We start from the raw sequence: 23,468 nt of genomic DNA, 5'->3' as shown, positions 1-23,468 counted from the left end.
AGCCCCCCGCTCCCCCACACACAAAAAAAGAAAACGACGAATTTCTCAAGGTCCTTTGAACAACTTTTCGTGGCACACCAACAACACATAAAGCAGACCCCCACACCTTGTAGCATTGTCACGCTGGTGACGACCCACACACACGACCCCACCCTCCCTCTCTAGGTGCTGTGGGTGTTGTTGTGGGGGTGTGGGTGTGGGGGTCACCATAGAAAGGCTATGGGAAGCCATACTTTTATAGTTCTGGTCTCATGTGTGTGTGTGTGTGTGTGTGTGTGTGTGTGTGTGTGTGTGTGTGTGTGTGTGTGTGTGTGTGCGCGCGCCCCCCAGGATCATGATGTATAGACGGGTGTCTTGGGAGAGAGAGAGAGAGAGAGAGAGAGAGAGAGAGAGAGAGAGAGAGAGAGAGAGAGAGAGAGAGAGAGTGTTTGTTTGTTTGGAAACGCGAAGGCAAAGGTTCAAGACCACATAAGTGTTTCCCCAGGACGCGCCCAGGAGCGTTTCCTGTACCAGTAGGCAACAATAACACACACACACACACACACACACACACACACACACACACACACACACGACTCAAGCGTCCACGTTGCACAGGCAGAGTTTTGAGGGGAAGCCATAGATGTACACACACACACACACACACTGACCTTCACAAACACACACTTCCCCGACCGTGGGAGTCATGTATGGAGAGAGAGAGAGAGAGAGAGAGAGAGAGAGAGAGAGAGAGAGAGAGAGAGAGAGAGAGAGAGAGAGAGAGAGAAGAGAGAGACCCCGATGCTGCCAGGACAGGACGGGTTTCCATCCCCCTCTCCCCCATCACCACCAACCGAAACAAACAAAAAACCAAAAGTTTTCCAATCAACTCGGTTCGTTCGCAGCCACAGCCATCTAAACGCCCACACACACACACACACACACACACACAGTATGGGACAGCTGTAGATGAGGGAGGGAAGGGCTAAGCTCAAGCTCTTAGGGAGATAGATAGATAGATAGATAGATAGATAGATAGATAGATAGATAGATAGAGAGAGAGAGAGAGAGAGAGAGAGAGAGAGAGAGAGAGAGAGAGAGAGAATCCATCTGAGCTCTACGCTCAAACTCTTGGGGAGAGAGAGAGAGAGAGAGAGAGAGAGAGAGAGAGAGAGAGAGAGAGAGAGAGAATCCATCTGAGCTCTACGCTCAAACTCTTGGGGAGAGAGAGAGAGAGAGAGAGAGAGAGAGAGAGAGAGAGAGAGAGAGAGAGAGAGAGAGAGAGAGAGAATCCATCTGAGCTCAAGCTCCAGGAAGCTGTCCCTCGAAATGCACCTGTACGGGAGCACACAGGTGTGGCAGCTGATCTACCGAGACCTTCAGTCCCTTCGAGTTAGCCGCTGTTGCAGCTGGACCCTCACAACACCTGCAGGTCAAACACACAGCTGGAACCTCACCACACCTGCAGGTCAAACACAGCTGGAACCTCACAACACCTGCAGGTCAAACACAGCTGGAACCTCACAACACCTGCAGGTCAAACACAGCTGGAACCTCACAACACCTGCAGGTCAAACACAGCTGGAACCTCACAACACCTGCAGGTCAAACACAGCTGGAACCTCACAACACCTGCAGGTCAAACACAGCTGGAACCTCACAACACCTGCAGGTCAAACACAGCTGGAACCTCACAACACCTGCAGGTCAAACACAGCTGGACCTGGCAACACCTGCGCGTCAAACACAGCTGCCACCAGCCATGCACCCTTTCGTGCCACCACTACTACCACCACTTCAGGCCTCGTCCATCACACACACACACACACACACACACACACACACACACACACACACACACACTCCCCCTTACTGTCCACCCCTCCCCCTCCTCATCCCCACCTTCCACAACCATTTAAAAAAAAAAATTATTATCAATTACATTCTCCCTTTCCTCCCCATCTTCCACCTTCCTCCCCCAACCATTTAAAAAAATTATCTTTTTTTTTTTATCATTATCAATTACATTCCACTGTGTAAGGCCCCCGGAATGAAGGGGGGGGGGGACTTAAACCTGACCAACGAACCAAGGAAGAACGGAAATGGGGGGGGGGGGTTGGGGGGGCCCAAGAACCTCGAAAGATGGGAGCATCACCTCCAAAAAAAAGAAAAAAAAAGAAAAACAAGATATTCCCAGAAGACAAAAAATGCTGTAAAGAAAACGGGAGTTGGGGCGGCAAAGGGGGGTGGTGTGTGTGTGCCTCGCCGCTGGAAGCTGACTTGGAAAACAACAGATGGAAGAAATAATTCCAACCGGGTTTAGAAAAAAAATGGGAGAGAGAGAGAGAGAGAGAGAGAGAGAGAGAGAGAGAGAGAGAGAGAGAGAGAGAGAGAAATACACCTTCCCGCTCCCCCTTTTTCTCTGGAAAGGACTTAAAAAGTAAAAGGACTTAAAAGAAAGAATTGCAGTCAGGGGTTAGTGTGTGTGTGTGTGTTAAGTAAATGTGTCTGTGTGTGTGTGTGTGTGGGTGTGTGTGTAAGTGTGTGTGTGTTAAGAGTGTGTGTGTGTGTGTGTGTGTGTGTGTGTGTGACATATATAAGCCAGTGACCCCCCCCCCCCCCCCCCAACTCACCTTCACCCATAGACCAGCGCCCGGAGGGAAACGACAGAAAAAGGGAATGAAAAGAAAACTTCAAGAGGGCATTAATTTCCTGGAGGGGGACTTAAGTAAATACACAAAGAATCCTAACCTTAATATTAGTGATGGGCTTTACCAATTGGATAGCTTTATTGTTGATAAACTTTGTGAACAATTCCCCTTCTTGTCTACATAATAAGTTTATGAACGCTCGTTGTATCTCTTTGGACAATCACATGTTTACCAAATGGCGTCCTAGCTTCGTCTCTTCGATGTATATCAACTGACTGTTATATTTCTCTCTTGTGCCTCCCCTGATGATGTGATTATGACACGAAAGTGCACTTGGGAACTTATCGTCATTTCATTTTCCACCCCGTGGGACTCATAGGAAGATACTTGACTTGACCACGCGCAAAATTGTGACACCTTTCCAACATGAGAGAGAGAGAGAGAGAGAGAGAGAGAGAGAGAGAGAGAGAGAGAGAGAGAGAGAGAGAGAGAGGGAAGAGGCGAAGGTAACTTTAATGGAGGAGAAGAAGAAGGCCTTCCAGCTTAGATGGGTGTATCATGTCAGATAGATGGGCTCAGCACAGGGTCGGGTCCCCGCTGGCTGTGGTGCTGAGGGGGGAGTCCGGAAGTGGAGAGGACTGCATGTACGGTCACGGTTACACACACACACACACACACACACACACACACACACACACACACACACACACACACGTGTACTGCCACGTACGTACATCCAATAGGGTCTGAGCTTCGACACCTGTAAGGGGGTTCGAGGGGGTTCGTGGACGGAGGAAGAAGGCGGAAAAGGAGGTGTGTGTGTGTGTGTGTGTGTGTGTGTGTGTGTGTGTGTGTGTGTGTGTGTGTGTGTAAGGCGTTGGAGCTCGGGGGGGGGGGGCGGGGCGCCGCCCCCCAAGGACGAAACCCAGTGGACGGGGTTACACCGGGTCACATTACAGGGAGGAAAGCAGAAGAGGAGCAGCGAGGCGCAGGGGGAGCCCAGACGAGAGAGAGAGAGAGAGAGAGAGAGAGAGAGAGAGAGAGAGAGAGAGAGAGAGAGAGAGAGAGAGATGACTACATTTTTAACGCCAGGGTGGATCTTGAAGGCAAGCGCCACTCCCCTTAATGCTGAGAGAGCAGACAGCAGTGTGCCCAGCTGGCCACGCGCCATCATACTGGGGGAAAAAAAGGAAAAAAAAAAGAAAAGAAAAAGGATTTTCTTTTTTCTCCTATGTTCCCTCAGACGGCATGGGCAGCTAAGGCCATATTCAAGGCCATCCTATTAACTCTATACACACACACACACACACACACACACACATATATATATATATATATATATATATATATATATATATATATTGGAAAGGATCACAATTTTGCGCGTGATCAAGATATTCCTATGAGTCCACGGGGGTAAAATGAAACACGATAAGTTCCCAAGTGCACTTTCATGTCATAATCACATCATCAGGGGAGACACAAGCGAGAAATATAACAGTCAGTTGATATACATCGAAGAGACGAAGCTAGGACGCCATTTGGTAAACATGTGATTGTCCAAGACAGGAATATATATATATACATATATATATATATATATATATATATTTTTTTTTTCTTTCTTTCATACTATTCGCCATTTCCCGCGTTAGCAAGGTAGCGTTAAGAACAGAGGACTGGGCCTCTGAGGGAATATCCTCACCTGGCCTCGTTCTCTGTTCCTTCTTTTGGAAAATCAAAAAAAAAAACGAGAGGGGAGGATTTCCAGCCCCCCGCTCCCTCCCCTTTTAGTCGCCTTCTACGACACGCAGGGAATACATGGGAAGTATTCTTTCTCCCCTATCCCCAGGGCACCACACATAAGGAAACAAGTACATTAAATTGAGAAGGTCTAATGGAGGGCAAGAAAGTTTGTACCTGACACATATACAAGAGATGAATTACTGGGAGAGGATAGGAACCATGATTTTAGACTATATTGTAACAGAGAAGAAAGATGTGAGCCACAATAACAACTTTCAATTGCCACAATCAATTTGACAAAGTTGATTGTAAGAAGTTCTTCAGAATTAGCAAGGAGAGTTCAGTGATATAGGACTTCCATGCTTAAAGATGCAAATGAACAGAACAAATGAGGAAACTATAATGGCTTTTTAAAAAAAATTGTAGAACAGAAGAGTGAGTTTACATTAAGAGATGGAGCCTTTAAAGTGTACAACTCCTTCCCCATGCTCCACAATTAGGCAATCACAATAAACAATTAACCTTTCTTCTATATATATATATATATATATATATATATATATATATATATATATATATATATATATATATAGATGTACTAACTAGGCAGACATATCAATTTCTACTCTCAATGCGTCACAAGCAGTCTCCGTTGAAGACGATGGAGGTATACTGTCCAACGCTATACATAAGCCAGCATATATGTCCAACACTGATGGACACTTACACTGTATACACCTCAAGATATATGTCCAACACTGAGGGACACTGACTCTCACTATACCCACACCGTACCCACCCTGGGACACATGACCCAATATTGTGGGACACAGACCCACACCGTACCCATCCTGGAACACAGACCCACACCGTACCCATCCTGGGACACAGACCCACACCGCACCCACCCTGGGACACAGACCCACACCGTACCCACCCTGGGACGCAGACCCACACCGCACCCACCCTGGGACACAGACCCACACCGTACCCATCCTGGAACACAGACCCCACACCGTACCCACCCTGGAACACAGACCCAATACTGTGGGACACAGACCAACCCTGTACACACTCAATCGGACGCGCCACACGCACACACACACACACACACACACACACACACACACACACATGCAGGCCACCTCCCTAACAGAAGACCAAGGTCCAGAGGTCGTCTACCCACCGTCAACAGACAGCAGCGAGGCTCCAGATCAAAGACCCCCCCTCAAGACCATGTTCCAGTGACGTCTGCAGGCGGGAGGGAAGAGGATAAAACCATCATCAGAGAATAGTGTCAGAATCCATTTAATGGCTCGATTTTTGATTTCATTCATCGGTGTTTGCGGCAGCTCTCGTGGGGGTGTGGGGGGGGAAAGGACGAATGAACTTCCATGTCTGGAAGGCTTTCTTCCAGGAAGCTGGAACGCTGGAGTTCTAGAAAGGTTTAGGGTATAAAGGGGACTGGATTCTAGTCATTGGGATGAAATTCTTTTTAGTTATAGGGGAAAATCTAACTCCCCTAAGCTCAAAGAGTCTGTGTACTTGGTACTACATGTGTTTACATCTGCTGAGGCGAAAACCATCACATATTTTTACTCAGGTTCTGAAAATAGAGTCCACCTTTACGCTCGTGGTGAATTGAGGAAGAAGATTCCATAGGGTCTGGAAACAGTCTCTTAGGCGGTGATTGGAGGCCAATTCCTGACCTCCTGGTTCTTCTCTGAGTGCATGAGAGACTCTGTTCCCTGGAAGAACATCTGAAGGTTCTTGTGACAATAGTGTCTTGGTTAGATAGGCGTGAGGAAGAGAGGAAATTCTAAGTCAAGACTCTCTACTTCTCTGAGTGCATGAAAGACTCTATTCCCTGGAAGAACATCTGAAGGTTCTTGTGACAACAGTGTCTTGGTTAGATAGGCGTGAGGAAGAGAGGAAATTCTAAGTCAAGACTTTCCTACATATGCCAACAAAGGGGTTGAGTTTCCAGGACTCCCTCCAAGGACAAAGTTTCCAGGACTCCCTCACTGTACAGTTTCCAGGAATCCCTCCAAGGACAGAGTTTCCAGGACTCCCTTTCCAGAACTCCCTCACAGTCCAGTTTCCAGGAAACCTCCACAGTCCAGTTTCCAGGAATCCCCCCCACAGTCCAGTTTCCAGGAAACCTCCACAGTCCAGTTTCCAGGAATCCCCCCCACAGTCAAGTTTCCAGGAAACCTCCACAGTCCAGTTTCCAGGAATCTCCCCCACAGTCCAGTTTCCAGGAAAACCCCTTCAATTCCAAGTACCACAGAGTTCCCAGGGATCCATTCCAGGACAGAGTTTCTAGAACTCCCTCCACAGTCCAGTTTCCAGGAAACCCTTCGATTACCTGCTGGGACACATAGCGTTGTGGTTTCCGTCAGAAGCTAAATGAAAGACATGTAATACGACCACAATGCGTGTCCAGTTCACATCCTGGGGGAGCGAACACAAGGGCGAGGTGAAAAGTCTTTGGTTCGTCTCATCAAAACACAAAGGAAGGACTTCCAGTCTCTGGCCATTTTTTTCCACTTGTTCTCTGGCTACATCATATCATTTGAAGGTGTTCATGAATGAATATCACATTCACCGAATATGTGGAATATGACATATCACATTCAGTGAATAAGTGGAATATGACATATCACATTCAGTGAATAAGTGGAATATGACATACCACATTCATTGAAGACGTGGAATATGACATATGTGGAATATGAAATATCACATTCACTGAATACGAAGAACATGACATATTACATTCACTGAATATGTGGAATATGACACATCACATTCACTAAATATGTGGCATACCATTTACTGAATACGAGGAACATGACATATCACATTCAATGAACATGTGGAATATGAAGTATACCATTCACTGAATACGAGGAACATGACATCTCACATTCACTGAATATGTGGAATATGACACATCACATTCACTGAATATGAGGAACATGACATATCACATTCACTAAATACGAGGAACATGACATCTCACATTCACTGAATACGTGGAATATGACATCTCACATTCACTGAATGTGTGGAATATGACACATCACATTCACTGAATATGTGGAACATGACATATCACATTCACTGAACATGTCGACGACGAAAAAAAGAATATTATTACAGTCCTTCAAATATGTTGACGTGGATGGGGGAAAAAGAAAAATAGGTCACATATTGAGGTATATCATCTGCTCATATAACACCCGATTAACATATATCTAACATTAAACATGTTCCCCCCCCCTTTTGACTCTAATGTTAAAAGCTGGCGGGCTAAAATGGCGTATATTCAAAACCAGGCGACATTACTGCGTCCAGGGCCAGGCTCACACGTACTATCTCTCGCCAAAAGCATACAGCATAGTGCATGGAAGGGGAGGGAGGTGGAGGAGGAGAATACAGCAGGGGAGGATACAAACTGGAAAGGTTACAGAATATATGCTATCAAAGGACCCGGCCAATGGTAGGCCTTTTAAAAACCACGTGAAAAGATCATGAGGGCGTTTTTTAAAAACCACGTGAAAAGATCATGAGGGCGTTTTTTAAAAACCACGTGAAAGATCATGAGGGTCTTTAAAAACCACGTGAGAGATCATGAGGGCCTTTTAAAACCACGTGAAAGATAATGAGGGCCTTTTAAAACCACGTGAAAGATAATGAGGGCCTTTTAAAAACCACGTGAGAGATCAGGAGGGCCTTTTAAAAAAACCACATGAAAGATCATGAGGGCCATTTTTTTTCTTTTCTTTAAATCGCACAAGTTCTCGCTATGGCGGAGACGTTATGAATAAAAACGCTCCCATTTCTCAAAAAGTTTCGCTTTATATCTATAAGCTTCGATCGAGAAATCACAAGTCCTTTATCATCTACAAAAACTCAAATGCAACTTCACGGTAAACTCCATATCAGAGAGAAAAAAAATAAAGGCCAATTTTTACCCTTGTTTTAAACGCCTCAACCAAACGCTCTCCGAAAAGGAATTCCAATGTTATCAATGTAAATTTTAAATAACACGTGTTCCGAGGTTCCACATTTTCCCGAGCGTCTAGCAGATGACCCTGGGTCCACAATTGTGCAGTGGTCCGCGGTGGCCCGCGGTGGGTCCACAATTGTGCCCGGGCCTCAGTGGCCCGCGGGTTAAGATGACCCTGGGTCCACAATTCTGTACGGGCCCGTGGGTTAAGAACATGGGACTGGGTCCACAAATGTGCACGGGCCTCAGTGGCCCGCGGGTTAAGAACATGGGGACTGGGTCCACAATTGTGCACGGGCCTCAGTGGCCCGCGGTGGCCAGTGATCAAGTGATCAACAAGTGATCAACATCAAAATCAACAGGTTCAATCCACTGACAGCACGTCGACCCCGGTATACCACATCGTTCCAATTCACTCTATTCCTTGCACGCCTTTCACCCTCCTGCATGTTTAGGCCCCGATTACTCAAATTTGTTTTCACTCCATCTTTCCATATTGATTTGATTATATTGATCATCAAGTGATCAATATAATCAAGTCAATATTCCTCAGTTCAGTGTCAAGTCTGTTGCCACACATGATCAAGAAAACGGGTTACGTAGACATTAACTCGTCCTGGTGGAAGACATAGAAAACGGGTGTTGGGAGACTCCCTCACCAGCAGGTGATCAAGAGAGCTACTGCCAGACGTACGATGTACCTCAAGGGTACGAGATGTTGCCTTCACCAGCAGATGAACTCAAATATCTCGTTATACATGTTGTTATACATGTTATACATCGTATACAGGTTATACAAGTCATGTTATACATGTTATACAAGTCATGTTATTCATGTTACACATGTTCTACAAGTCATGCATGTTATACATGTTCTACAAGTCATACATGTTATACATGTTCTACAAGTCATGTTATCCATGTTCTACAAGTCATGTTATACATGTTATACAAGTCATGTTATTCATGTTATACATGTTCTACAAGTCATGCATGTTATACAAGTCATGTTATACATGTTATACAAGTCATGTTATACATGTTATACATGCCAGACACATGAGCCCAGGTCATGTTATACATGTTGTACAAGTCATGTTATACATGTTATAAATGTTGTACAAGTCATGTTATACATGTTATACATGTTGTACAAGTCATGTTATACATGTTGTACAAGTCATGTTCTACATGTTATACACATGAGCCCAGGTCATGTTATACATGTTGTACAAGTCATGTTATACATGTTATAAATGTTGTACAAGTCATGTTATACATGTTATACATGTTGTACAAGTCATGTTATACATGTTGTACAAGTCATGTTATACATGTTGTACAAGTCATGTTCTACATGTTATACACATGAGCCCAGGTCATGTTCTACATGTTATACACATGAGCCCAGGTCATGTTATACATGTTATACACATGAGCCCAGGTCATGTTATACATGTTATAAACATGAGCCCAGGTCATGGCCAGAGGGAGGGGGCCAGCATCAGCCTGAGGTGGAAGCCGAGCTATAAACATCTTTGTATCAACAGTTTGCTCAACTTCTATTCAGGAGCGACTCCTTCCAATGCTTCCACCACACATATTTCCTCCAACTTTTACCACAATTTTTCCCCGACTAACTTAAGTCAACGAAGAACCTAACCTAACCTAACCTAACCTAACTAACCTAACTAAACCTAACCTAACCTTACCTAACCTAACTAACCTAACCTAACCTAACCTAACCTAACCTAACCTAACCTAACCTCACAACGTTTTCATTCCTACAAACTCTCCCTCGCGTCTGTGTAGCTTTTAATGTAACGAAATTATTAATTTATACCTTGTCATATATATACTGGGCTGTATGGCCACATAATACTGGGCTGTATGGCCACATAATACTGGACTGGAGGGCCACATAATACTGGAGTGTAGGGCCACATAATACTGGACTGGAGGGCCACATAATACTGGACTGTATGGCCACATAATACTGGACTGTATGGCCACATAATACTGGACTGGAGGGCCACATAATACTGGAGTGTAGGGCCACATAATACTGGACTGGAGGGCCACATAATACTGGACTGTATGGCCACATAATACTGGACTGTATGGCCACATAATACTGGACTGTATGGCCACATAATACTGGAGTGTATGGCCACATAATACTGGAGTGTATGGCCACATAATACTGGAGTGTAGGGCCACATAATACTGGGAATATAAACCACTGGTGGTAACAAGAGACTCACACATCTTAATACCTGGGTCATTACGTCTGATGATGAGAGTAATTAATTACATAACCACTTCATTAGGTCCTCAGCAACCCCCTCCCCCCCCCCCTCTCCCTGCCTGGCTCTTGCACTGTCATTAGCAGCTGATCCTGCACGAAGCTGTTCACTGTGGCACCTGTGTACAGCTGCTGCTGCATGAAGCTGTTCCATGGAGCAGCTGTACACAGCTGTTGCTGCTACACGAAGCTGTTCTTGTGGCAGCTGTGTACATCTGCTGCTGCTGCTGCATGAAGCTGTTTCATGGAGCAGCTGTGTACATATGCTGCTGCATGAAGCTGTTCCTTGTGGCAGCTGTGTACATCTGCTGCTGCACGAAGCTGTTCTTTGTAGCAGCTGTGTACAGCAGCTGCTGCTGCACGAAGCTGTTCCCTTTATGTGGCAGCTGTGTGCAGCAGGACCAGCATGTATACAGTACGAGTAAAACGACTCTGAACCTCTGTATTTTTAATGTGAAACCATATATATAGTCCCTGGGTTTCTAATACTCGAAATTACATCAAGTGCATGGGTTTCTAATAGTAGAAACCACATATAGTCCCTATGTTTCTAATATTAGAAACCAAGTCTATGGGTTTCTAATAGTAGAAACCACATATGGTCCCTGGGTTTCTAATAATAGAAACCATACTCACTGGGTTTCTAATATTCGAAACCACATATAGTCCCTAGGTTTCTAATATTCGAAACCACATATAGTCCCTAGGTTTCTAATATTCGAAACCACATATAGTCCCTGGGTTTCTAATATTCTAAATCAATTTTTTTTTAATATTTGAGACCACATCAAGTCTAGGGGTTTCTGATATTTAAGACCACACTACGTGCGGGGGGTTTCTACTATTTGAGTCCACATCGTCACTAGGTTTCTAATAACTTCTGAATAAGGCCTATTAAGGATGAGGCGCTACCGGACTCCACCCGCACGAGAAGGAAAGTACTGTCTCCCCCCAAAAGAACTTCTCACTCCACCACAAGGTGTCTACATTTCCCTGCTACTGGAAGTAGCGCACCATTGTCCCCCAGGGCGGGAGATGGACGGGGGGGGGGGTGTTATCAATTATAAATCAAATATCACGAAACTCTCTCTCTCTCTCTCTCTCTCTCTCTCTCTCTCTCTCTCTCTCTCTCTCTCTCTCTCTCTCTCTCTCTCTCTCTCTCTCTCTCTCAACAGCAACAACAGTAAACAAAAATATGAAGGAAGTGTTTTTGAATCTAGAGGCCACCCGTAAAGTGATATATATATATATATATATATATATATATATATATATATATATATATATATATATATATATATATATACGAATAAAGTGCATATGAACTCGTACTTTCAAAGAATATACAAACCTCCAACAGCAAGGATATATATATATATATATATATATATATATATATATATATATATATATATATATATATATATATATATATATATTGTTTGTGAAGCTTCGATTCGAACGCCCTAAACTGTGATCGTCGCCAGGCGAAATCAACGCTCGGGACGACGACTTACACCTCTGCGCCCGGATGTCAGCGACCAAACTCCCTGGCGCACGAGAGTCGTCGGCTGGGTAGGTAGGTAGGCTGCCTAACCTACCGACCTCCCAGCGACCGGCCTTGGTGCGGCGCGGCGGCGGCAGCGGCAGTGGCGACGACGGCAGAGCTCTGGCTCAGTCTCCTCTGAGCAGTGACGGAAGACGGACGTCGGAAATTTTGATCGCAGGTCTCGAAACGCGCGCTTGCTTTCCCCCCCCTTTCGACTACCCTTGACCTAGATATATCATTCGATCCCTCCATATTTTTTTTTCTCTCTCCCTTCAACAAGACATCGCTTAAGAAATTAATTTATAAATCGGTCGTCGAAGCAAACGAGGTTTCGTAAACCTTAAAGAGTAATAATATTTTAAGGTAGCGAGTTGATGGCGGGGGATAAACTTGGATGAAGTGAACGAACACTGGATGGATGAGTGTTGTCGCCTGTGTGTGTGCGTGTGTGTGTGTCTGTGTGTGTGTCTGTGTGTGTGTGTGTGTGTGTGTGTGTAGCCAAATGGGACATCCCCTCAGTCGCAGCTCAACACAGTGGTCGTGTGCTCGCCAGGCCTCCGGAACTGAATCAAAACAAAGATAGACAGTGGAAATGCTAGGCTTCAAAACTGAATCAAAACAAAATAGACAGTGGAAATGCTAGGCTTGAGAACTGAATCAAAACATAGACAGTGGAAATGCTAGGCTTGAGAACTGAATCAAAACAAAGATAGACAGTGGAAATGCTAGGCTTGAGAACTGAATCAAAACAAAGATAGACAGTGGAAATGCTAGACTCCAGAACTGAATCAAAACAAAGATAGACAGTGGAAATGCTAGACTTCAGAACTGAATCAAAACAAAATAGACAGTGGAAATGCTAGGCTTGAGAACTGAATCAAAACAAAGATAGACAGTGGAAATGCTAGGCTCCGGAACTGAATCAAAACAAAATAGACAGTGGAAATGCTAGGCTTCAGAACTGAATCAAAACAAAATAGACAGTGGAAATGCTAGACTTCAGAACTGAATCAAAACAAAATAGACAGTGGAAATGCTAGGCTTCAGAACTGAATCAAAACACCAGAACTGAAACAAAACAAAATAGACAGTGGAAATGCTAGGCTTGAGAACTGAATCAAAACAAAATAGACAGTGGAAATGCTAGACTTCAGAACTGAATCAAAACAAAATAGACAGTGGAAATGCTAGGCTTGAGAACTGAATCAAAACAAAGATAGACAGTGGAAATGCTAGGCTTGAGAACTGAATCAAAACAAAGATAGACAGTGGAAATGCTAGGCTTGAGAACTGAATCAAAACAAAGATAGACAGTGGAAATGCTAGGCTTCAGAACTGAATCAAAACAAAGATAGACAGTGGAAATGCTAGGCTTCAGAACTGAATCAAAACACCAGAACTGAAACAAAACAAAATAGACAGTGGAAATGCTAGGCTTCAGAACTGAATCAAAACAAAATAGTGGAAATGTCTCGAAAAAAAAAACAACTCAGATATGAAAGTACAAAGTGTTAATTATGAGGTGGGTGTTGAGGGGGTGTCACTTGTTTTGATAAATTTCACCATAAGCTTACTAGAACCATTCCTAGCAACACTAGTGGGAATGGTAAGCTTACTAGAACCATTCCTAGGAACACTAGTGGGAATGGTAAGCTTACTAGAACCATTCCTAGCAACACTAGTGGAGGATCGGCACACTGGAACATTAGCTGTGTGTCAGTGACATATGCCACCTCCACAACACCATTACCTGAGAAATACGGGACGCAACACTGTACTGTGTACTGAGACAACACTGGACGCAACACTATACAGTATACTGAAGCAACGCCAGACGCAACACTATATGGTCTCCGGGAAGCACAACACCTGACGCACGCCACTTTGCACCGAGGCAACACTAGACGCAACACTTCCGTCTACCGAGACGACACTGGAAGCAACACCGCGCCGTCTACTGAGGGCAACACTGTATTGTTGTGTACCGTGGTGGCAGCAACACTGGTGTGAAGCCAGACCTGCACACACACAACACAACAACAGGAACACACTGGCAAGAGACGGAGGAGGAGGAGGAGGAGGAGGGGGTGATGATGGAACACAAGTGACAAGCTGGAGCAACACAGCTATGGAGGAGCAGCCGGCCCCACACAGAGGTAAAGCTTCAACTTCAGCTTGAACAGCTGGGGCTGGAAGGTGGGGGGGGGGGGGGGAGAACAGCTGGATAATTCCCTGACAGAAGGGAATAATCACTTTATATATTCATTCATTTATTTACAGAGTTTTGGTGGCGGGCCACGAGTCTGTTTATGACTATGACTATATCTAGTCATTTATGTATATATAAAAATAATAATGATAATAATAATAAATAATAATAATAATAATAATAATAATAATAATAATATTAATTTTTTTTCTTTTAAACTATTCGCCATTTCCCGCGTTAGCGAGGTAGCGTTAAGAACAGAGGACTGGGCCTTTTTTGGAATACCCTCACCTAGCCCCCTTCTCTGTTCCTTCTTTTGGAAAATTAAAAAGAACGAGAGGGGAGGATTTCCAGCCCCCCGCTCCCTCCCCTTTTAGTCGCCTTCTACGACACGCAGGGAATACTTGGGAAGTATTCTTAATCCCCTATCCCTGGGGATAGAGGTCCCGGGTTCGATCCTGGCTGTTGGAGGTTAGTATGTTCTATGAAGGTGCGCGTTCATATGCACTTTATTCGTATTCATCTACCTCCGCGTTGTACAGTTAGGTTCGGTAAAACGCTATCAGCTGGCTATGTGCGTCTGTTCGGAAATAACCGGTATAGACCCCGTTGCTCACCATTGTGAGACGAAGGGTATTCGAGTACTTAGTATTTCGAATAGTTGTTTCCTATTATACAGTCCCATAGCCTAGCGGTTAGCTTGCCTGCCTCTTGCACAGGGGTCCCGGGTTCGATCCTGGCTGTTGGAAGTTTGTATGATATATATATATATATATATATATATATATATATATATTCCTTTACTTAAGCACAGGGAAATGAAACACGATAAGTTCCCAAGATGCACTTTCGTGTATCTTTCTTGTGTCTCCCCTGATGATGTGATCATAACACGAAAGTGCACTAGGGAACTTATCCTGTTTCATGTCCCACTGGTCCAGTGAATGGAATTCGGTAGACCACGCGCTCCATTGTGATCTCTCCCAGTATCATATATATATATATATATATATATATATATATATATATATATATATATATATATATATTGGGAAGCCAATTGAACCATAACACGACAGGTGGGCCTTGGTTAAAGCCGAGCCAAGGGCAACGGATGCGTTGCGCTGAACGGCTTCGCTTTTATTTCCAAACCCCGCCCCACAAACCCCTTACAGTGTGTGGCATGTAAGCGCGTCCTGTTTTACGACGGAGTTCTATGCTCACCGGGGCCAGAATGCACTGGTTTCGAGCCCAGGGGCAACGATAGTCAATACATAATTTTTTTTTGCGTGTGTTAAATTGTATTGTCAATTTTCTTTTTTGTACCACAGTATATACATGTATACAAAAAAAGAAGGGAGAATACACATACTCCATGTACGATTTAAATTCCTATTTTCTTTTCTTTTTTTTTTTTTTTTTGTCTACTGGTACTCGATATTGCCTTACCGTTGAGATATAAGTAAATGAAATACTTGTGTTCTGAGGTGTCCATAGTCATCACACAGTGTTGACGGGTTCGTTCAATATCCTTTTCGTAAATAGCTGAAGCAAGGGGCAACGATGCTGTTTTGTGTGGGGCGGAGGTAGCGCCGGGAATGGATGAAGGCAAGCAAGTATGGATATGTATGTACAAGTGTATACATGTCCATGGCTGTGTAAGTCCCGGAGAAGCGCTGGGAACCGCCTATCTCATCAAAGGTGATCCAAAAGCAGTGTCGGGACCACAGCTCCATTCCACGCACCCTCCTCCAGCCAACCAACCACAGCCCTCATCCCCACCAGTTAACTATCTCGCTAATTACCCAGCAGACATGGCTAATTACCTAGCAGATAATCAACCACCTGATGCTCATCCTTCGATAGATTAAATAAGTATAAGTCACAAGGGAGAGGTGTCGAACCCTGCCAGAGTGTGGGTTGACCTCCGCACAACCAACCACAGCCCTCGCCCCCACAGCTAACTATCTCGCTAATTACCCAGCAGACATGGCTAATTACCCATCAGACAATCAACCACCTGATGCTCATCCTTCGATGGGTTAAATGGGTATATAAGTCACAAGAGAGAGAGAGAGAGAGAGAGAGAGAGAGAGAGAGAGAGAGAGAGAGAGAGAGAGAGAGAGAGTCGAACCCTGCCAGAGTGTGTGGGTTTGAACTCCGCGCGCGTTAGCTGTTTAACCCCCCTCCCCCCCCGCCCCCAGTAGCCGTGGATGGTAGACCACCTTCGACCAGGCAGTCGACCCGACCAGACGCACAAGACGGTCTGTGTCAGCCAATCCAACGATGGCTGGTCGAACGTCTTAAAACATGAGCGATCAATGAACCCACGGATCGGTTCGATGCCTCACACACACACACAACACACACACACACGACTGACCCCACGCACGAAACGAGTCCGCTTCGCCTCACGATATTCACACGAACTGGAGCGGGCGAATCTTCGCGAAGTGAATCGCTCGACGGATATTCCGATATTCACTCACGTCTCCAAATATTCGCAAGACCGAGGTTTCCTGAATACATCACGTGAAGTGTATGAGATCTGTAGTTACCGTGGAGGTATGTAAACCCCGTAAAACTAAATGGCCAAAGTATGTAAACTAAGCGGCCGAAGTATGTAAACTAAGTGGCCGAAGTAGGTAAACTAAGTGGCCAAAGTATGTAAACTAACTTAAGTGGCAGAAGTATGTAAACTAAGCGGCCGAAGTATGTAAACCAAAGTGGCCGAAAGTATGTAAACTAACCCAGCGGCCTGAAAGGTATGCAAACTAAGTGGGCCCAAAGTACGTAAACTAACCAAGCGGTCGAAGGAGTATATAGCAACTCAGTGGCCAAACTCCGTCCACCACAGACAAGCCACGTCGACCACCAGCAGAAGGAGGAGCAGAAGGAGGAGCAGCAGGAGGAGGGGCTAATTCGCTCAAAAGGCACAAGGGCACCTCACTTCGTCGTCCCCTCCCCCTCCTCCTCAAGTCTCCCCCACTCTCCCCCTTTCCCTCTAAATCCACCACCTCAACGCACGCCAGTGGTGCCTTCCCCCCCCCCCCCAACCACACATAATCATTTAACCATCGCACGCGCCACGCGCCCCCACCCTTACAACGCACACCACACCCAGCTATGCACGGAGGAGGAGGAAGGGGGAGGGAACTTACGCATTGCAAGGTGTATAGGAGCACGAGTGGAGGAAGCCATAGACACACACACACAGATACACACACACAGACACAGAGAGAGAGAGAGAGAGAGAGAGAGAGAGAGAGAGAGAGAGAGAGAGAGAGAGAGAGAGAGAGAGAGAGAGAGAGAGCGAACCAAACAACGAAGCGCACGCGCGCACCACCCCCTTAACGAAACGTCATACATTAAGACACACCCGGGTCCGGGGTCGGGTCCACACACCACTCCATCTCCCTCTAACGACGCTATGGGAGCGAGAGACCTGGACTGAACTGGGATAGAAGCAGACTTCTTCTTCCTCCTCCTCCTCTCTCCTGCTCCTCCACCTCCACCTCCTCCTCCTGCTCCTCCTCCTCCTCCTCACTGGAAGGTGGCGGAGGGAGGGAAACAACCACTGGCTGGCCACCCACCCACCACCCACTTCCTCCCTCCGCTTCAGTGGCGTCTACTGCACCCAAACCCCCATCTGACCGTTTGAGTCGAGAAAGCTGTCGCTTAGTCTACTTCCCATCAGCGATGGGGAACGCCTCCCTTCTGTGGGGGAGAGGAACGCTTTGAACGCTCAACAGACGAACTCTCTCCTCCTCCTGTGTTCTGTGTGTGAGCGAGCGGCGCCACCACCGCTTGCAGAACAGGGAAGAGAAAGGCAGCTTCCAAACTGCCTAACTACTCACAGATGGTTCCACGCGACCATATCCTTCACACACACACACACACACACACACACACACACACACACACACACACACACACACACACACACACTCACCCCTTCATATAGTGCTATAAGCGCATCCCTTCCCCCGAGGTTGAATGGTCGTATAGATGCGTTCTGTGGGTTGGATGGCACTCAAAAACTCACCCTTACGAGACGGGGACGGGGGAAACCAGTCACCCATCACTTGTACAGATACCCCTCACCCCCCATTCCTCCTCTTCCTCCCTCCTCAACCCTGGGCATGTGTGTGTGTGTGTGTGTGTGTGTGTGTGTGTGTGTGTGTGTGTGTGTGTGTGTGAGTGTGAGTGTGTGTGTGTGTGAGTGTGTGTGAGTGTGTGTGTGTGTGTGTGTGTGTGTGTGTGTGTGAGGGGGCGATTTTCCTGACGAAGGAAGGGAAGGAAGAACAGATGAACGCATCTATACAACGCGAGATGCCTGACGCCATGTCGTCCACACACACACACACACACACACACACTCACACACTCACACACACTCACACACACACACACACACACTCACACTCACACACACACACACACACTCACACACACACACACACACACTGGAGAGGGTATCAAATGTCTGTTATAATAACCTACAAATGGGATTACGCGAGAGGGAGGAGGGGAGGCCATAGAACAGAGGGCGGGCCTGGATGGATGGTCTATGACGATGGTCTCTGCTGTAGAGAGAGAGAGAGAGAGAGAGAGAGAGAGAGAGAGAGAGAGAGAGAGACAGAGAGAGAGAGAGTACACACGGGGGTTAAACGGCGGACGCCACAGAAACAGACGAAACATGACGGAGGACGAGGTTTCATTATCCCCCCCATTTTTCTTATTTTTGTACTCTTGTATAAATGGAGAGAGAGGATAGTGAGCCAGAAGAAGGCTCCTCCCAACCATTACACACACACACACGCCCGTCTGACAAATGAGTTGGTCCTGAATTTTTTAAATCCCCCATTTTCTTTGTTTTTCTTTTTTTTTTGAAAAGACTTAAAACGCTTTCGTCCCCGGACGTCAAGTCTGGTCCCCAGTGCTGGACGAGCGAGCGGTGTTGCGCTCCGCGAGCGAGCGCCCCCCCCCCCCCCCCCCCCCCCCCAAGGGCCCCACCCCACCCACCCCGGGGGGCGCCCCGTGGGTCAATCTTTTAAACCCGTCAACTCGTTGTCCTCTCATCCAACAGCGATACGCGTGTGTGTATGTATGTGTGTGTGTGTGTGTGTGTGTGTGTGTGTGTGTGTGTTCCCCCCACACCACCCACTCTCTCTCTCTCTCTCTCTCTCTCTCTCTCTCTCTCTCTCTCTCTCTCAACCCCCTTAACAGCCATCTCTCGACCTCTTTTCCGGGACGATTTTATTTTTTAAATGCGGAGCAGCACAACAGGTGTGTTGCTCCAAGACCCAGATGGGTGTGTGTGTGTGTGTGTGTGTGTGTGTGTGTGTGTGTGTGTGTGTGTGTGTGTGTGTGTAGTTGATGTCTTGATGTTACCAGAGAGTGAGGGAGAGTCTGTGGTCTGGGTTTCGTTCCAGCCTCCTCTGTGTCCACCTGCACCACGGGCTGGTGTGTGGGGCACACACACAGACAGACAAACCACTCCTCCCTCTCTCTCTCTCTCTCTCTCACCCCCGCTGCATACTGGAAAGACTACGGACACCGGTGGGACAGGAGGGAGGGTGGAATAGGAGGGAGGGACGAACAGGAGGATGGAACAAGAGGGAAGGAGGAACAGGAGGGAGGAACAGGGAACAGGATTGAGGGAGAAACAAGAGAGAAGGAGGAACAGGAGGGAGGAACAGGGAACAGGAGTGAGGGAGGAACAGGAGGGAGGAACAGGAGGGTGGAACAGGAAGGAGGGAGGAACAGGAGGGTGGAACAGGAAGGAGTGAAGAACAGGAGGGAAGGAGGAACAAGAGGGAGGAACAGGAGGGTGGGAGGAACAGGAGGGAGGAACAGGAGGGAGGAACAAGAGGGAAGAACAGGAGGGAGGGAGGAACAAGAGGGAAGGAGGAACAGGAGGGAGGAACAGGGAACAGGAGTGAGGGAGAAACAAGAGGGGGGGAACAGGAAGGAGGGAAGAACAGAAGGGAGGAACAGGGAACAGGAGGGAGTAAACTGGGACAGCCCTAACAGACAGACATTGGACGAGCGTGCTGGTCCTGGATTGCTTCACCCAGGCCCCCACATCAATACTGAGGTTTCCAAGTGGAGGTGTGTGGGCCCCCCAGCTGTGTGGTGCTCGTCCACACACACACACACACACACCCTCACCTTGCGCCCCGCCCCGCCCCGCCCCGCCCCGCCCCGCCCCGTCCGTCTTGGCCAAAATCAGCAAGGCCTGGAAACGCCCCTCCCTCCCTCCCCATCCAGCAGCAGATTGGGAAAGGATTGGGTAACTCCTCCAGCAGATTGGGAAAGGATTAGGTACCCCCTACAGCAGATTGGGAATGGATTAGGGTACCTGATTCTCACACAAGATTCACATTATAGAAATTACCCAAAGCCCGATTCTCACACGTGATTCAGTGATTCACAATCGAGAAAGTACCCCCCCAACACTGATTCTCAGACATGATTCACTGTCGAACAATCACACACACACAAAAATAATTTTCCCTCCCTCCCCCTCAGATATTTTTGTTGCATTTAACCTCTTTTCATCAGAGGAAATTACGAAGCAAAATAATAATAATAATAATTCATCTTTTTTTTTAAAGAAAAGAAATTAAAAATTCAAACCCTTGTTCTTTAAATTGAAATTCTATATCTATGTTTTATTTTACGAAGATGAATATAAGCATTGTGTGGTGTGTGTGTGTTTCTCTCTCTCTCTCTCTCTCTCTCTCTCTCTCTCTCTCTCTCTCTCTCTCTCTCTCTATCTATCTATCTATCTATGTTTTTACGAAGATGAATATAAGCATTGTGTGGCGTACTCTCTCTCTCTCTCTCTCTCTCTCTCTCTCTCTCTCTCTCTCTCTCTCTCTCTCTCTCACTCAAAGCTGAAGACCTCGTTCGAACCCTATTAAAAAAAAATTTGAACTACGGGAGCTTGTGTGTGTGTGTGTGTGTGTGTGTGTGTGTGTGTGGTGTGTGTGTGTGTGTCCGATCCTCCCGCGTCGCCCCGCTTGTTGAAAAATGAGGTTACGTCCGGTATTAAGGAAGGCGGGAGGGCGGGAGGAGGAGGAGGAGGGCGAGCGAGCGGGAGGAGGAGTAAGGAGGGCGAGCGGGAGGAGGAGGAGGAGGGAGGAGGAGTGAGGGCGAGCGGGAGGAGGAGGAGTGACTTAATGAATAGAAAACGGAGGTAAAATGCAGCACGGAGGCGACTCCCGGTCGGCGGCGGCGCCTCGCCCGCTCGCTGGTCACGGGGAGGTTTGGTGTCTCAGTGCGCGCTGAGTGGTGACGTAGGTCACACGCACGCACGCCTCCCTCCTTCACTCCCTCCCGCGCCTGCCTCACTCCCTCCCTCCCTGCAGCTACTTCGCCTCCTGCGCCTGCCTTCCTCCCTCCCTTCCTGCAGCTACTTCGCCTACCTCCCAACCTCACTCCCTCCCTCCCTGCAGCTACTTCGCCTGCCTCCCTCCCTCATTCCCTCCCTCCCTGCAGCTACTTCGCCTGTTTCCCTCCCTCAGTCCCTCCCTCCCTGCAGCTACTTCGCCTTCCGCGCCTGCCTGCCTCCCTCCCTCCCTGTAGCTACTTCGCCTGTTTCCCTCCCTCCCTGCAGCTACTTCGCCTGCCTGCCTCCCTCCCTCCCTCCCTGCAGCTACTTCGCCTCCCTCCCTCCCTCCCTCCCTCTCTTCCTGCAGCTACTTCGCCTCCCTCCCTCCCTCCCTCCCTCCCTGCAGCTACTTCGCCTTCCGCGCCTGCCTGCCTCCCTCCCTCCCTGTAGCTACTTCGCCTGTTTCCCTCCCTCCCTGCAGCTACTTCGCCTCCCTCCCTCCCTGCAGCTACTTCGCCTCCCTCGCCTGCCTGCCTCCCTCACTCGTTCCCTACCTGCAGCTACTTCGCCTGCCTCCCTCCCTCCCTCCCTGCAGCTACTTCGCCTGTTTCCCTCCCTCACTCCCTCCCTCCCTGCAGCTACTTCGCCTTCCGCGCCTCCCTCCCTCACTCCCTCCCTGCAGCTACTTCGCCTACCTCCCTCCCTCCCTCCCTGCAGCTACTTTGCCTGCCTGCCTCCCTCCCTCACTCCCTCCCTCCCTCCCTGCAGCTACTTCGCCCATGCATTTACTCTCTCGACCCCTTGACCAATATGGGGGGGGGGGCCCTACTTCGCGCCCCCCTACTTCCTCGCTGCTCCCTCCCCTTTCCCATCCCCTCCCATCCAAGGTAAGAGACTCAGCGAACCGTACCACTGTCAAATGGTCTTCGTGTCTAAGTTGTGTCCACAGTGTGTATATATACACACGAGAGAGAGAGAGAGAGAGAGAGAGAGAGAGAGAGAGAGAGAGAGAGAGAGAGAGAGAGAGAGTGTGAACAGGCCCCCTCCTAACCCCCTGGGCCCCCCCCCAAAAGACAGACCCCCAGAGGCCACGCCATTTGTTACGTCCCCTCCACCTCCTCCCACCTCCCTCCCCAGAGACAACCTCCCTCCCTCCCCAGAGACTACCTCCCTCTCTCCCTCCCTCCCCAGAGACAACCTCCCTCCCTCCCTCCCTCCCTCCCCAGAGACAACCTCCCTCCCTCCCCAGAGACAACCTCCCTCCCTCCCCAGAGACAACCTCCCTCCCTCCCTCCCCAACAACCCATTCCTCTTCGTCGGAGAAGCCAGCGACTAATTTCTAACGACCGATGTGCGTCATTTAACTACATCATTGGACTCAACAGGTAGTTTACGATTAGGGAGGGGGGGTGGTCTATGATTAGGAGGGGAGGGGGAAGACCTGATCGAATGGTCTCTCTCTCTCTCTCTCTACAGACCTTAAATTAATGGATATAAATCCCTTTGAATCAAACGTGTCGATTCTGATATTTAAATCGGATAGTTAAATCGGGTATTTAAATCGGATAGTTAAATCGGGTATTTAAATCGGATATTTAAATAAATCGGATATTTAAATCGGATAGTTAAATCGGGTATTTAAATCGGATATTTAAATAAATCGGATATTTAAATC

General features: G+C 47.4%; 1 protein-coding gene across 3 annotated transcripts in view; it reads left to right on the top strand.

Annotated features, from left to right (window-relative positions):
* Positions 1-23,468, top strand: part of LOC139757591 (ligand of Numb protein X 2-like) — a 301,274-nt gene that overhangs the window by 25,429 nt on the left and 252,377 nt on the right. Inside the window, exon 1 of one of the 3 annotated variants that reach the window (XM_071678223.1) lies at positions 12,390-12,423. The exons of 1 other annotated variant lie outside the window; for it this stretch is intronic. Coding sequence is in view for 1 of the 2 variants with exons in the window: in XM_071678224.1 (XP_071534325.1) it covers positions 14,374-14,401 (28 nt within the window). In the remaining variant the exon portion in view is untranslated. Of the gene's footprint in view, positions 1-12,389; positions 12,424-12,980; positions 14,402-23,468 lie in introns of those variants that run through there. One more of the 3 variants, XM_071678224.1, reaches the window with a different exon arrangement.

The sequence above is a fragment of the Panulirus ornatus genome, chromosome 27, assembly GCF_036320965.1.
Source record: "Panulirus ornatus isolate Po-2019 chromosome 27, ASM3632096v1, whole genome shotgun sequence".
NCBI classification, from domain to species: Eukaryota; Metazoa; Arthropoda; class Malacostraca; order Decapoda; family Palinuridae; genus Panulirus; species Panulirus ornatus.
Note: the sequence above shows the minus strand (reverse complement) of the source record. Positions and strands in the feature narration are given on the sequence as shown.